Raw genomic sequence first — 13746 nt, 5'->3', positions numbered from 1 at the left:
ATGGAGCACTGGGTGTGGTGAAAAAACAATACTGTTACGCTGAAAAGAAATAAAAAATTTTTTAAAAAAAGGTATCATTTAAAATAAAAAACAAATGAACATTAGAAGCAACCTAAATTTTTATCAGTAGGGACCTGGTTAAATTATTTCACTGATGTACACCTTAGGTGTAAACCTTAAATACGGTAATACAGATAGAGTTGACCCCTGAACAATGCAGGACTTAGGGGTACCAACTCCCCTCACAGTTGGAAGGCTTCATGTAACTTCTGAGGCCCCCCAAACCGAAGTACTAAGAGCCTACTATTGACTGGAAGCCTTAACAATAACATAAATAGTTAACACATATTTTGTGTGTTATATTTATTATATACTGTATTCTTACATTAAAGTAAGCTAGAGGAAAGAAATGTGATTAAGAAAATCATGAGGAGTGGGGGTGCCTGGGTGGCACAGTTGGTTAAGCATCTGACTCAGTTTCAGCTCAGGTCCTGAGCATGGCGTCTGCTTAAGACTTTCTCTCCCTCTCAGTCTGCCCCTCCCCCCTGCTTGTTTTCTCTCTCTCTCTCTCTCTCTGTGTCAAATAAACTAATGAATTTTTTTAAAAAAGAAAATCATTAGGATAAAATACATTTACAGTGCTATACTGTGTTTCTCCAAAGAAATCTCTTTATAAGTAGACTTGGGCAGTTCAAACTCATGTTGTTCCAGGATGAAGTTGTATATTTGTTGATATAGAAAAATGATCACATTGCTTCTCACTGAGTAGTGGGCTTCTGAGTGGTTTTTTTTTTTTACTTTCTTTTTAAAAATAATGTTAAAGATTCTTTTTTATAATGATAATTTTATCATTTCCATTTTAAAAGAAAATTTGGTTATAGTATTATAATCAGGGTCTAACGTTATATATCAAATTATAAAGAATGAATGTCTTAAATGATGTAATGAGGTTCTCTTTCTTGGAATTCACTGAGTATTTTGTTCTTTATAAAGAATTTACAGACTAGGGACGCCTGGGTGGCTCCGTTGGTTAGGCAGCTGCCTTCAGCTCAGGTCATGATCCCAGCATCCTGGGATCGAGTCCCACATCGGGCTCCTTGCTTGGCAGGGAGCCTGCTTCTCCCTCTGCCTATGCTGGCTCACTCTCTCTCCCTCTCTCTCTCTGACAAATAAATAAATAGAATCTTTAAAAAAAAAAAAGAATTTACAGACTAAAAGAACAAAAGGCATATTTTAGTTAAAAATAGTATTATCGTAGAAGGCTAGAGTTAGAAGTGAGCTCTGAAATTTGACAAGTAGTGGAGTTCTGAGAAATTTGTGTAAATATAACATCAATACATGTGAATAATGCTATTTTATTTTTCAAGTATATTGTTCTTGATATTTTTAAAATCTCATTAGCAGGAATGGTCTAAATTAGCAAGAAGTCTAAAAAACAAATTGTTGTAAAATATAACTCAGTTTTTTTTGTACTTGAGGTACATTTAGAAAGTGCAACAATGTTATAAAAAGCATGATTGAATAGAGGTTTGTAACCAGCTGATTTTAGTAAGAGATACAATTTTTTTTATTTTTTTAAAGATTTTTTTTTTTTGACAGACAGAGATCACAAGTAGGCAGAGAGGTAAGCAAAGAGAGAGAGGGAGAAGCAGGCTCCCCGCTGAGCAGAGAGCCCGATGCGGGGCTCGATCCCAGGACCCTGGGATCATGACCTGAGCCGAAGGCAGAGGCTTAACCCACTGATCCCCTCAGGTGCCCCATGGAGATACAATTTTTTTTTAGAGCATCCTCTAGTTCTCACATACTTGATACACTACCCATGATTAAACCAATGCTTTCCTCCAACGTTCAAAATAAGACTTTCTTTACTATCTTACTTATACTATTAATTTACTTCACAAAACCTTTATCCTAGATAACATTAAGGTAACTTGGAGAATAAGCCCTCCATGAATTTTTTAGATTTCTATCAATTGAAATCATATTTCAATTCATTACTGGAACCTTGTATCTTCACTGTCAAAACCTGAATAACAAGTATCCTAGAAGTTGTTTAGACCAGATTTAGCAAACTTCAAAGGATGATCAGAGATATATACATTATCAAATATCCCTATATTTATAGTAACATGATTTGACTTACCAAAAAAACAAGATATTAAAATAGCAAGATACTTGCTTAATGTCATTTAACATCATAACTCCATTAGCATGGTTTTACTAAAAAGGAGTTCAGATATACAGTAGGGAAGGGTACCAGAAAGTACATTCTACCCATGCAACAAAAAATTGCTATGTAACAAGTTACATAGCAATGCATATCCATGTTCAGAAGAGGCTTATGATATTTATTTGAAATAGTAATATTAATGCCTTTTTTATTATTAATACAGAATGAAACAAAGAATGCTGAAAGGGAAGATGAGTCTAAACTCACACTTTGCGAAGAAATGTGTGGCACATTAGATGATTGGTTAGGCGGTGAGTATCTCTTTGTTGGCAGTATGCAAACAGAGACACTAAGATTTTGATATGTGTCCTGTGATAACAGCAATAATATTAATAGTAATAGCTAAGTGCTAATATATGCTTTATATGCACAATTACATTTAATCTACAAGCAATCCTATGAAATAGGGTTTTTTTTTTCTTTTTGAATAAGAGTTGTTTTGTCTCTATTTTACAGATGAGAAACCTGAGGCTCAGAGAGTAGCTTGAGAAGTACAAACCATAAGCAACACATTTGACTCCATTAAAATTTTTTAAAATTTCTATATGACCGAATTATAATCAAGAAAATAAAAAAACAAGACACAGACTAAGATACCTGCAATATGTACATTGTCAAGATTAGTATCCAAGACAAAAACTCCAAAAAGAAAGAGACACATATAACTCAATAGAAAAATAGGCAAAGAATTCATATTAGCTTGCTAGAGCTGCCATAACGAATCACTACAGCATGGGTGACTTCAACAATGGAAATGTATTTTCTCACAGTTCTAGAGGCAGGAAGTCTAAGATCAAGGTGTTGGAAGAGTTGGTTTATCCTAGACCTCCCAGATAGCTGTCTTCTTATGTTTTTACGTGGCCTTTTCCCTGTGCCTCCCTGCTGACTTTTGTTCCTTTAAGAACGCTGGTCATAATGGATTAGGTCCCCAGTTTTATAACTTCATTTAACCTTAGTTACCTCTTTAAAGGCCCTACCTCCAAGTATATTGACATCCTAAGGTACTGGGGGGTAAGCTCTCAACAAAATAATTTTGAAGAGATGCAGTGCAGGCCACAGCGGTATCTAATAGGCAGATCACAGAAAAGGAAACCTGCAAGATTATTAAAAGACCACAGAATTCCATTTCATACATATCAGTTTAACATGCCTTGAAGGATGTAGCAGAGCAAAGAAACTTTTCTGCTATTGGTGGAAGTATAAATTGGAACGGCCACTTTGAAGAGTAATTTTGCAATGTCTCGTGAAGTTGAAGATACTTATTTTCTATAATCCAGCAATTCCACCCAGAACCTAAACAAAAATTCTTAGTATACATTGAAACTTGTACAAGGATTTTCACTGAAGTGTTGTTTTTAGTAGCAAAATTAGAAACAAATGTCTAACAAAAAGGAAAGAAAGTGTAATACTTCAGTCAAATGAACTAGATCTACATGTATTTACATGGCTAAATCTGAAAAGCAAAATTTTAAGTGAAATAAAGACCCTTATATGGGGTTGAAATAAATATACATATACATTCTTGTTTGTAATAGATAGGTTACAAATATAATTTGATTCTAATTACATAAAATTTTAAAACACAGAAAGTAATACTATATAGTCACAGTTCACCCAGGGTGCTGCAGGATCTTTTGAAATATTTAGGAAACATGATACTGGATATCTGTTGGACCCCACAGAATACTAGCTTGGGTTTACTATTTCAATGTAAAACCATACTCCAGCCCTTTCCATAAAATATCATTTGCAAAGCTGGGTTTTTGGAGGTTGCCGTGATAAAAAGCAAGTATTGTATGAAAATCAATGTGGAATAGAAAATGAGAGTTGACGTCATCCTATCTGATTCCAAGATTTGAGACATGTGGTATCCAATAGTTCATCCAAGTAGTAAGTTCAGTTGTATAAGAATGATATAAAACATTGTGTTTTTCTTTCAGTTTATGTATATTTTCAAATACCTAGTCAGGGAAAATACTTACATTGAGCTTAACTACTTAATAAATTGAACTGTTAGGTATTTCTTTTGGTCTTTTGGTGCTGTGAAAAACTACTGAGACAGTAAGATGTCACAAAATGAGAAATTCTGGGAAGTTGATATGTATTATTTAAGGTACATGGGAAAGTAGAAAAATAAGTTCATCTGTAGTTATCTCTGGGGAGGGGGAAAGGAGGGAATTGAGATAGAAGGGAGGCATCATTAATTTTGTAACACTTTATTTCTTTTCACTTTATTTGCTTCTGATTTTTGAAAACCTATTAAGTCTGGATAATTTAACATACTGAGAAATAGTATAGCAAAGCATTTAGAAATAGTATTCTAGATGGCTAAAATCAACAACACAGGAAACAACAGATGTTGGCAAGGAGGCAGAGAAAGGGGAACCCTCTTACACTGTTGGTGTGAATGCAAGCTGGTACAGCCACTCTGGAAAATAGTATGGAGGTTCCTCAAACAGTTAAAAATAAAACTACCCTACAACCTAGAAATTGCACTTCTAGGTATTTATACAAAGGATACAAAAGTACTGATTCAAAGGGGCGCATGTACCCAATGTTCATAGCAGCAATGTCCACAATAGCCAAATTATGGAAAGAGCCTAGATGTCCATCGACAGATAAATGGGTAAAGAAGATGTGGTGTATAAATACCCTGGAATATTACTCTGCCATCAAGAAAAATGAAACCTTGCCCCTTGAAACAATGTGGATGGAGCTAGAGGGTATTATGCTAAGTGAATTAAGTTAGAGGAAGACATATATGATTTCACTTATATGCGGAATTTAAGAAACAAAACAGAAGAACATAGGGGGAGGGAAGGAAAAAATAAGATAAAAACAGAGAGGGAGGCAAACCATAAGAGACTATATTTAGGGGGAAAAACTGAGGGTTGCTGGAGGTGTGGGAGATGGACTAAATGGGTGATGGGTGTTAAGGAGAGCACTTGTTGGGATGAGCACTGGGTATTGTATGTAAGTGATGAATCACTTAAAATCTACCCCTGAAACTAATATTACACTATATGTTAATTAACTTCATGAGAGACTGTAGACTCTGAGGAACTAACTGAAGATTTTGGAGGGGAGAGGAGTGGGAAGCTGGGTGAGCCTGGTGGTGGGTATTATGGAGGGCATGTATTGCATGGAGCACTGGGTGTGGTGCATAAACAATGAATTCTGGAACACTGAAAAGAAATTTTAAAAATAAATGAATAAATTTAAGAAAATAAAAAGAAAAGAAACAGTATTCCAGAATTGCAGCTGTACTGCTTATCTACTCTGTGACCTTAGGCAAGTAAGTGACTTAGTATCTCTTATGTCTCAGTTTCCTTATCTGTACAACAGGGAAGATAACAATGCCTAGTTCACGGGATTGTCGTGAGATGAAACAAGTTTGTATGTGTTTGTTATTATTCTATCATGCTTGTGTATTCTTTGGAAACATAATCAAAACATTTTAAAATTACAGTGTAACAAAAGAATTTTGAAGATACCTTAGGATTTGTTGCAGTGGTATTTGACCAGAATCACTGTAACAAGCTTTTTTGTAGCAGTCATATGAGAACTTCCAGCCCCCATGGAAAAGTAGTTCTGTTTTGTTTGCTAGCACAGAGTCATGCTGAAATCCACTCAATAAAAGATGTTGAAATTAATGTAATTTTAAATAGACTCCAGCAGTTTCATAAATGTAAATGTAACTGTTAACATATAAGTTTACAGTCAGCTAATTCTTATTTCCATCTTTCTCTTTCTAATGAGATGTCAGCATTGGAAATGATTCACAGAACCTACTAACTCAGCCAGCTGACATTTCCTCCTTCAGGCAATTTGAACCCATTTGCAAATTTCATCTCAGAGAAGCACTTAATAATGGAATGATAATATCTCAAAATCTGACAGAAAGCTTACCTTACACAGAGAAACCAGAAAGGCAAAGTTGTGTGTGTAATTGTGCAAAAGACACCAATGTGAAGGAAAATTCATTTAAGGAAGAAAATCTAGTGGGAACTAGCACCTCCACAAATGAAGACCAGCTTGCTCACGAGTGTGTCAGACAACCTTCTAGAAGCCCACCTCTAGTCTACAGCAGTGGAGAGACACTGAAATTCAGAGAAATGTCAATGCCTGAAAGTGCTTCCATGGAGTCTAGTCAACCTCAAAGCTTCCTGTATGAGGAGAATGTGCACAGAGATGTTGAAAAACCATTTTATAAAGAGAATAGCTTTAACCTCTTTGATCTGAGAGCTAATTATACAACAGAGGAGGTAAGATTTTTGATGGTCAGTATAATTTGTAGAGTGTTAAAATATGTGCTTTCCATGTTATGCAATATAATCTGAGACTTGAAGTACTGCTAGATCATCTAATCACAAGGAACATTGCTTCTCTGAGAAGATGCCTTCTGAGATCTTAATCAATTTAGAAACAAAATTTCTCAAATAAAATCAAGTCCATATTGGAAGACTAGCTCTACCAAATGATAACTTCCTTGAGGATCAGGGCTCTGTCTTGCTCATACTTTTTTTGTATCTTAGCATCTACATAGTGCCTTGAATATAATAGACTTTTATGTTTGGTGAATCAAATCGGCTGGAATTCAGTTTATAGAAAGGAAAAGGTTGAAAAGAAGAAGGAGAGTGATACTAGGTCATTTGACAAGAAAACCTTAAAATTTTTCTGATGAAGGATTTCTGTGACAAGCACAAAATAGTAATTTTTCTACCAAAGTGAAAATATTAATTTGGCTTTTGACCTATTCTTTCCCAACACACATGTAGTGTCCTAAGAACTCTGAAGATGCCAATAGTATAAATTCTGCATACTCTGAAAATTTTTAAAAGGCAACAATTTTAAGGGTGCCTGGGTGCCTTGGTCATTAATCGGCTGCCTTCAGCTCAGGTCACGATCCCAGCGTCCTGGGATTGAGCCCCTCATCAGGCTCCCATCTCGGTGGGAGGCTTGCCTCTCTCTCTCCCACCCCCCTGCTTGTGTTCCCTCTCTCACCGTGTCTCTCTCTGTCAAATAAATAAATAAAATCTTTTTTAAAAAAAGTAACAATTTTAAGAATTGGTATGGGCAAATAGGTATAGTCATAGAATAGCAAAAACAGTACTTTTTTATTTTAAGTCTGAAGAGCTATGACTATTATGTTTCATTTGCAAGTATGGTTTTTTGTTCATTTATTTGGAAGCAGTATGTAAAAGAGAACTTTATTTCCCTGTGTTAATTCTGGAAAATGACATTTAAAAAATCTGTTTAACTAGTATTTCTCAAGATTGCTCTTTCCTATTTCCACTGCATTTAGTTGTTTATTCAGCCAATAAATTCTTTCAGGAATCTATTATGTGCTAGGCCCTGTACTATGTGTTCGTTAATGGTTTTTAAAAAATGTGGTTTTGTCCTCATAAAATAACAGCTTACTAGAGGAAACTCACATTAATCATAATAGTAAATATTTCATCTATGGTAAGTGCTATGACTAGTAATATAAAGTGTATATAAAGTTTGTGTATGTTATATAATATTACATATAAACTATAAACTGTAAGTATGGTAAATGCTATGAATAAAATGATGGGAATCTTACTGTTCCTAAGGTAGTGGTAATTGAACTGGGCTCTGAAGGATGAGTTAGGAGTTAAGATAACTATGGGTGGGATTAGCAGTCCATGCAGAAGTAACATGTGGCTTCAGGGAGCACGGCACCCACTAGGACCTGGCAGGAGCCCAGTGTTTTGGGATCGAAAGTGGCAGGTAGTAGATGAGGATGGAGAGGTAGCGTGGGTCAGGCATCAAGAACAGACATGGGAATCTTATAGGCCTCAGTGGGGATAGTTATCTTTATCCCAGAACAATGGTAAACCATTAAAATACAGGGATCCAGTATCTCTAAATTCTAGAAAGTTATACAGCCCACCCCTGCAGATATCTTTTACAGGGTTTTATTTTCTTTTTTAAGATTTTATATATGTGTGTATGTCTGTATTTCTTTATTTACTTGACAGAGAGAGGGAGAGAGAGAGCATAAGCATGGAGAGCAGCAGAAGGAGGAGAAGCACATTCCCCACTGAACAGAGAGCCCAATATGGGGCTTGATCCCAGGACCCTGAGATCGTGACCTGAGCTGAAGGCAGATGCTTTACCGACTGAGCCACCCAGGCACCCCCTTTTACAGGGTTTTAAATATCATACTCATTAGAACATTTTCTTACTATCACTTATTATCCTTTGAAAAAGCCCCCAAAACCTGTATTGTGGGAGAAAATCAATCACGGGGCATGTTCATCTGACATTCTTACATTCACAGGAGTCATAGCCATGAGGTAATGATTTAATGAGCAACAAAAGAAGTCTTCATTCAAAAGAGGCATCACAGACTATAGGGTAATTGATAAATTTCTTTGAATTCATTTGAAGTTAAAGAAAGTACCTCACATGTGTTCAGAAAAGTTGGTATCAAAGCTGAGTTTTTCTTCCGAAAAAGTAAATGTGATACATACCTCTGTCATATAACTACTGTTTGTGCTCTGCTATGCTATTGGGTGCTACATATACATTTAGCAGTTACTACTTAAGTACGTCTGTTAAGTAGGTATTATTATTGGGGGCGCCTGGGTGGCTCAATTGTTAAGTGTCTGCCTTCGGCTCCGGTCATGATCCTGGGATTCTGGGATCAAATCCTGCATTGGGCTCCCTGCTCGGCGGGAAGCCTGCTTCTCCCTCTCCCACTCCCCCTGCTTTTGTTCCCTCTCTCACTGTTTCTCTCTCTCTGTCAAATAAATAAATAAAATCTTAGGGGAAAAAAGTGGGTGTTATTTTACTGGAAGAAGACATTATCATTGCTCTTTTATGACTGAGGTTATAACTTTTATAACTAAACTAGAGTCCTAGGATTCAAAGCCAGCTATATATGATTTCAAAACTCATGATCTTTATACTCTTTTTCACACTCATATACTCTAATTTACAGATCTCAGTGTCTTCGAAAGGAATACAGACCTTTGGGGATATTCCTGAGATGCCAGTCTGTCACCATAAGGAGGTCGCCGTGGAGGGCGTGGACAGGCCACGGATGGGCTCACCTTGGTCTCCTGCAGGCACTACCTGGGGTAGTGGAGCATCTACAGATGACGGCAAGATGCCTGACACAAAGCAGAGCTTGGGAATCTTACAACTTCCAGAAGAGGATATGGCTTTAAATGAAGTCTTACAGAAATTACAGCACACTAACAAACAGCAGCAAACTCGGATCCAAGACCTGCAGAGTAGCAACAAGTATTTAGAGAAGAAGGTCGAAGAACTACAGAAGCAGACTACCAGACAGCAGGTGTTCATGGACATCATAAATAAGCTGAAGGCCAAGATGGAAGAATTAATTGAAGACAAATACAGAGTGATGCTAGAGAAGAATGACACTGACAAGACACTGCAGAATTTGCACGAGGTCTTAACTCAAACCCAAAAGCATCTTCAGGAAGCTAGGCATGAAAAGGAAACCTTAGAGCTGGAGCTTAAGAAGATCAAGGGCAATTACATTCACCTACAGGAAAGGTACATGACTGAAATGCGACAGGAAGATGAAACCGTCAGTCAGTGCCTAGAGATGGACAGAACCCTAAGGGAGAAAGAAGAGGAGGTGGAGAAACTGCAGCTACTCAAGGGAGAGCTGGAAAAGGCCACCACCTCCACTCTGGACTTGCTGAGAAGGGAGAGGAAGGCCCAAGAAGAAGAGTTCCAGTCTTTACAGGAGGAATTTCAGAAGCATGAGAAGGAACACCTGGAAGAAAGACAGAAAATGAAAGCAACACTCAAAAAGCTGCTCACTCAAGTTAATCATTTGCAGTTTGTATCTGAAAACGAGAAGGTAAAGAACGCCCAACTCCAGCAGCAGGTCAACGAACTAAAACAGGAAAACGCAAGGTTTCGGCAGCAGGTGGCGAGGAGCCAGGAGCCAGACGATGCCCCTGGGTTTGACCCAGCCTGGTTAACGGAACACTCTGGAGAAGAGGTCGAGGCCGATATCAAAAAGGTACCAGTGCAGATTCGGAATTTTGAGCGCAGAATTTCATGAGTTGCTGGCAATCTGCTGATGCACATTTAGACACTGCAGTCACATTTGTTGGTAGAAAGAGTTATTAACGAAAAAACGAGAGAATGGAAAATGTACCACAGGTGTACAGAAGTTTCTGCGGTTCTTGGGTACCCAGATAAAGAAGAGCCATTTCTGGCCTCTTGTGACTATTCTGGTAGAAGTGAAAGTTAATGTGGGAATTTTCTGGGTACCTGTGATCAATCATCTGAAGCATCCCTTGAGAAAGGATCTTCTAGGTGGGGATCTCAGTGTTTTCATGCCACATCTGCCTAAAAATGAAATTAAATAATGCAATTGCGTGGTTGGTTTACAAGGTCAAACAAACCAATATTATATCACATGTTAATTTTGTGACATTATAAACTTGGTGATTGAGATGTAATTGACATATAACGTTAGTTTCAGGTGTATAGCATGATTTCACATTTGTATATGTTGCAAAATGATCATCACCACAATAAGTCTAGTTAACATCTGTTAAAAAAAAAAAAACAGCCTGGTTGGGGTGCCTGGGTGGCTCAGTGGGTTAAAGCCTCTACCTTCGGCTCAGGTCATGATCTCAGGGTCCTGGGATCGAGCCCCACATCGGGCTCTCTGCTCAGCGGGGAGCCTGCTTCCCCCTCTCTCTGCCTGCCTCTGCTTACTCGTGATCTCTCTCTCTCTGTCAAATAAATAAATAAAATCTTTAAAAAAAGAAAAAAACAGCCTGAGAGCCTCGTATCAGTAGGTTTGGAGAGGATATAATACTGATTCTCTGCAGTTCAGATGGCTTTTTTTGGCAGATGAGATCTTTCTCACAAGCCAGAGCACATCTATTGTTTTTATACTATTAAAGTTTTGTAGGCCTGTTTTAAATTATTTACAGTTTAACCTTATTAATTCTGACTACTTAGGAAGAGGGCTAATCTTAACTAGAAAAATGTATGTTTATTTTAAAACTCTTAATAACAAGCTCAGCTGATTGTGTTCCCTTAAGGATGTCCTTAGAGGGCTTTTTTTCAGGAATCCTTAATTAGTATAAGTACTGTTTGCAAGTAAATAGTTCTATTATTTTTTAATGATTCTCAGGAAAATATTGTTCCCTTCTGTTTAAAGAATTCTCTCTGTAATCTTTTCTCCAGAAAGAAATTAGGGTTATCTAAGCCAATGCTCCTCAAACTTTAGCATTCATCAGCCTTTGCTGTGAAAATGCAGATTTCTGGGGCCTGTCTCAGGGTTTTTGATTCAGTAGGTGTGCTGTGGGGGCCAAGAATGCATGTTTCTAACAAGATCCTGAGTCTCCCCAACGCTGCTGGGCGGAGGGTCACACTTTTGAGAACCACCAACCTAAGCAGAGATGAACTTAAGTCATCTTAAGGGTCTGTATTTTGTCTTCCAAAATAGCTGCTAACCAAATCATCATAAATTTTGTATTGGTAAACTCTGAATGAATTAGCACAACTGTAGTTTATCACAGTACATTATTTTTTTTAGCTTTCTTTAAAAAAAAAAAAAAAGTAAAGTTCTTTGTTTTATCTTGACAAATCAATTTCTTTAATATCCCCAGATCATCCTTACTCTGCTTTTAGTTTTGCTTTTACGAACTCTAGGTATGGTTTCTCAAAAGTATGATCTGGTATATCTATGAGGTCAAAGTATTTTCATAGTAATAGGAAGATGTTGTGAGCCCGCTCCTCTCATTTTCACAAGTGCTTCCAGTGAAATTTTCTAGAAACTCTGTGTCATTCATTGCTTTTATGTCTGACCAATCTATGAAGCAGATGTGAGAACTTTGCTGTCTTCTATGAAGTCAGTATTATAGATATTTACAAAAATATAAACAGTGCAACTCTTTTCATGAATTTTTTCTTTTGGAAAATGTGGTAATTTCATATTAAAATTGTTATTTATATTTATACAAGGGATTTATTGTTATTTGAAGGGATTAGTAAGCAAATAAGTTTTTAAATGTTCTCAGTTGTAATATCTAATACAATAAATATTGGTAGATATAACCCACATAAACAAAAGCCTTTTAGGATTCTCAAAATTTTTGAATCTATAAAGGGGTCCTGAGAATCCAAAGTTTGAGAACCACAGCTCAGTTTTTTTTTTTTAATAAATTTAACATTTATCTATACAAATTTAAATTTGAGTGCCATGTTTTTAGGGCTGCTCAGAGGTTTGAGGGGGGTTTCCCCCTTTTTTTCTTGTTTTTTTTTTAAATTTAAATTCAATAATTAACATATAATGTATTATTTATTTCAGGGGATACAGGTCTGTGATTCATCAGTGTTATATAACACTCAGTACTCATTACATCATGTGTTCTCCTTAATGTCCATCACCCAGTTACCCCATCCCCCCAACCCATTCCCCTCCAACAACCCTTTGCGTCTATGATTGAGAGTCTCTTATGGTTTGTCTCCTTCTCTGATTTTGTCTTGTTTCATTTTTCCTCTCTTCCCCTATGATCCTCTGCCTTGTTTCTTAAATTCCACATATCAGTAAGATCATATGATAATTGTCTTTCTCTAATTGACTTATTTCTCTTAGCATAATACTCTCTAGTTCCGTCCATGTCATTGCAAATGGCAAGATTTCATTTTTTGATAGCTGCATAATATTCCATTGTGTGTGTGTGTGTGTGTGTGTGTGTGTGTGTGTACACACCACATCTGATTTATCCATTCATCTGTCAATGGACATCAGGGCTTTGCTGCTATAAACATTGGGGTGCACACACCCCTTTGGACCACTTCATTCCTATCTTTAGGATAAATATCCAGTAGTGCAGTTGCTGGGTCACAGGGTATCTCTATTTTCAACTTTTTGAGGAACCTCCATACTGTTTTCCAGAGTGGCTGTACCATGTTGCATTCCCAGCAATAGTGTAGGAGGGCTTCCCTTTCTCTGCATCCTCAGGAACCCCTGTCATTTCTTGACTTGTTAATTTTAGCCATTCTGACTGGTGTGAGGTGGTATCTCATTGTGGTTTTGATTGTATTTCCCTGATGCCAAGTGATGTTGAGCAATTCTTCATGTGTCTGTTGGCCATTTAGATGTCTTCTTTGGAGAAATGTCTGATCATGTCTTCTGCCCATTTCTTGTTCTTTGGGTGTTGAGTTTGGTAAGTTCTTTATAGATTTTGGATACTAGCCCTTTATCCAATATGTCGTTTGCAAATATCTTCACCCATTCTGTTGGTTGCCTTTTGGGGTTTTTTGTTGTTGGTTTTTTTTTTTTACTCTTCCCTTTGCTGCACGAAAGCTTTTTATCTTGATGAAGTTCCAATAGTTCATTTTTGCCTATGTTTCTCTGGTCTTTGGAGATGTGTCTAGCAAGAAGTTGCTGTGCCCAGGGTCAAAGAGGTTGCTGTCTGAGTTCTCCTCAAGAATTTTGATTCCTATCTCACATTTAGGTCTTCCATCCATTTTGAGTCTAT

At 37.0% G+C, this 13746-nt stretch overlaps 1 protein-coding gene across 1 annotated transcript in view; it reads left to right on the top strand.

Moving 5' to 3' along the window:
* CAGE1 (cancer antigen 1) overlaps positions 1-13746 on the top strand; it is a 56082-nt gene that overhangs the window by 2457 nt on the left and 39879 nt on the right. The window contains 3 exon segments of the mRNA XM_080807102.1: positions 2394-2481; positions 5990-6495; positions 9201-10259. Coding sequence (XP_080663228.1) covers positions 2394-2481; positions 5990-6495; positions 9201-10259 — 1653 coding nt within the window.

The sequence above is a fragment of the Martes martes genome, assembly GCF_963455335.1.
Source record: "Martes martes genome assembly, chromosome: 6".
Lineage (NCBI taxonomy): Eukaryota > Metazoa > Chordata > Mammalia > Carnivora > Mustelidae > Martes > Martes martes.
The sequence above is the reverse complement of the archived record's forward strand: the minus strand, read 5'-3'. Positions and strand labels throughout refer to the sequence as shown.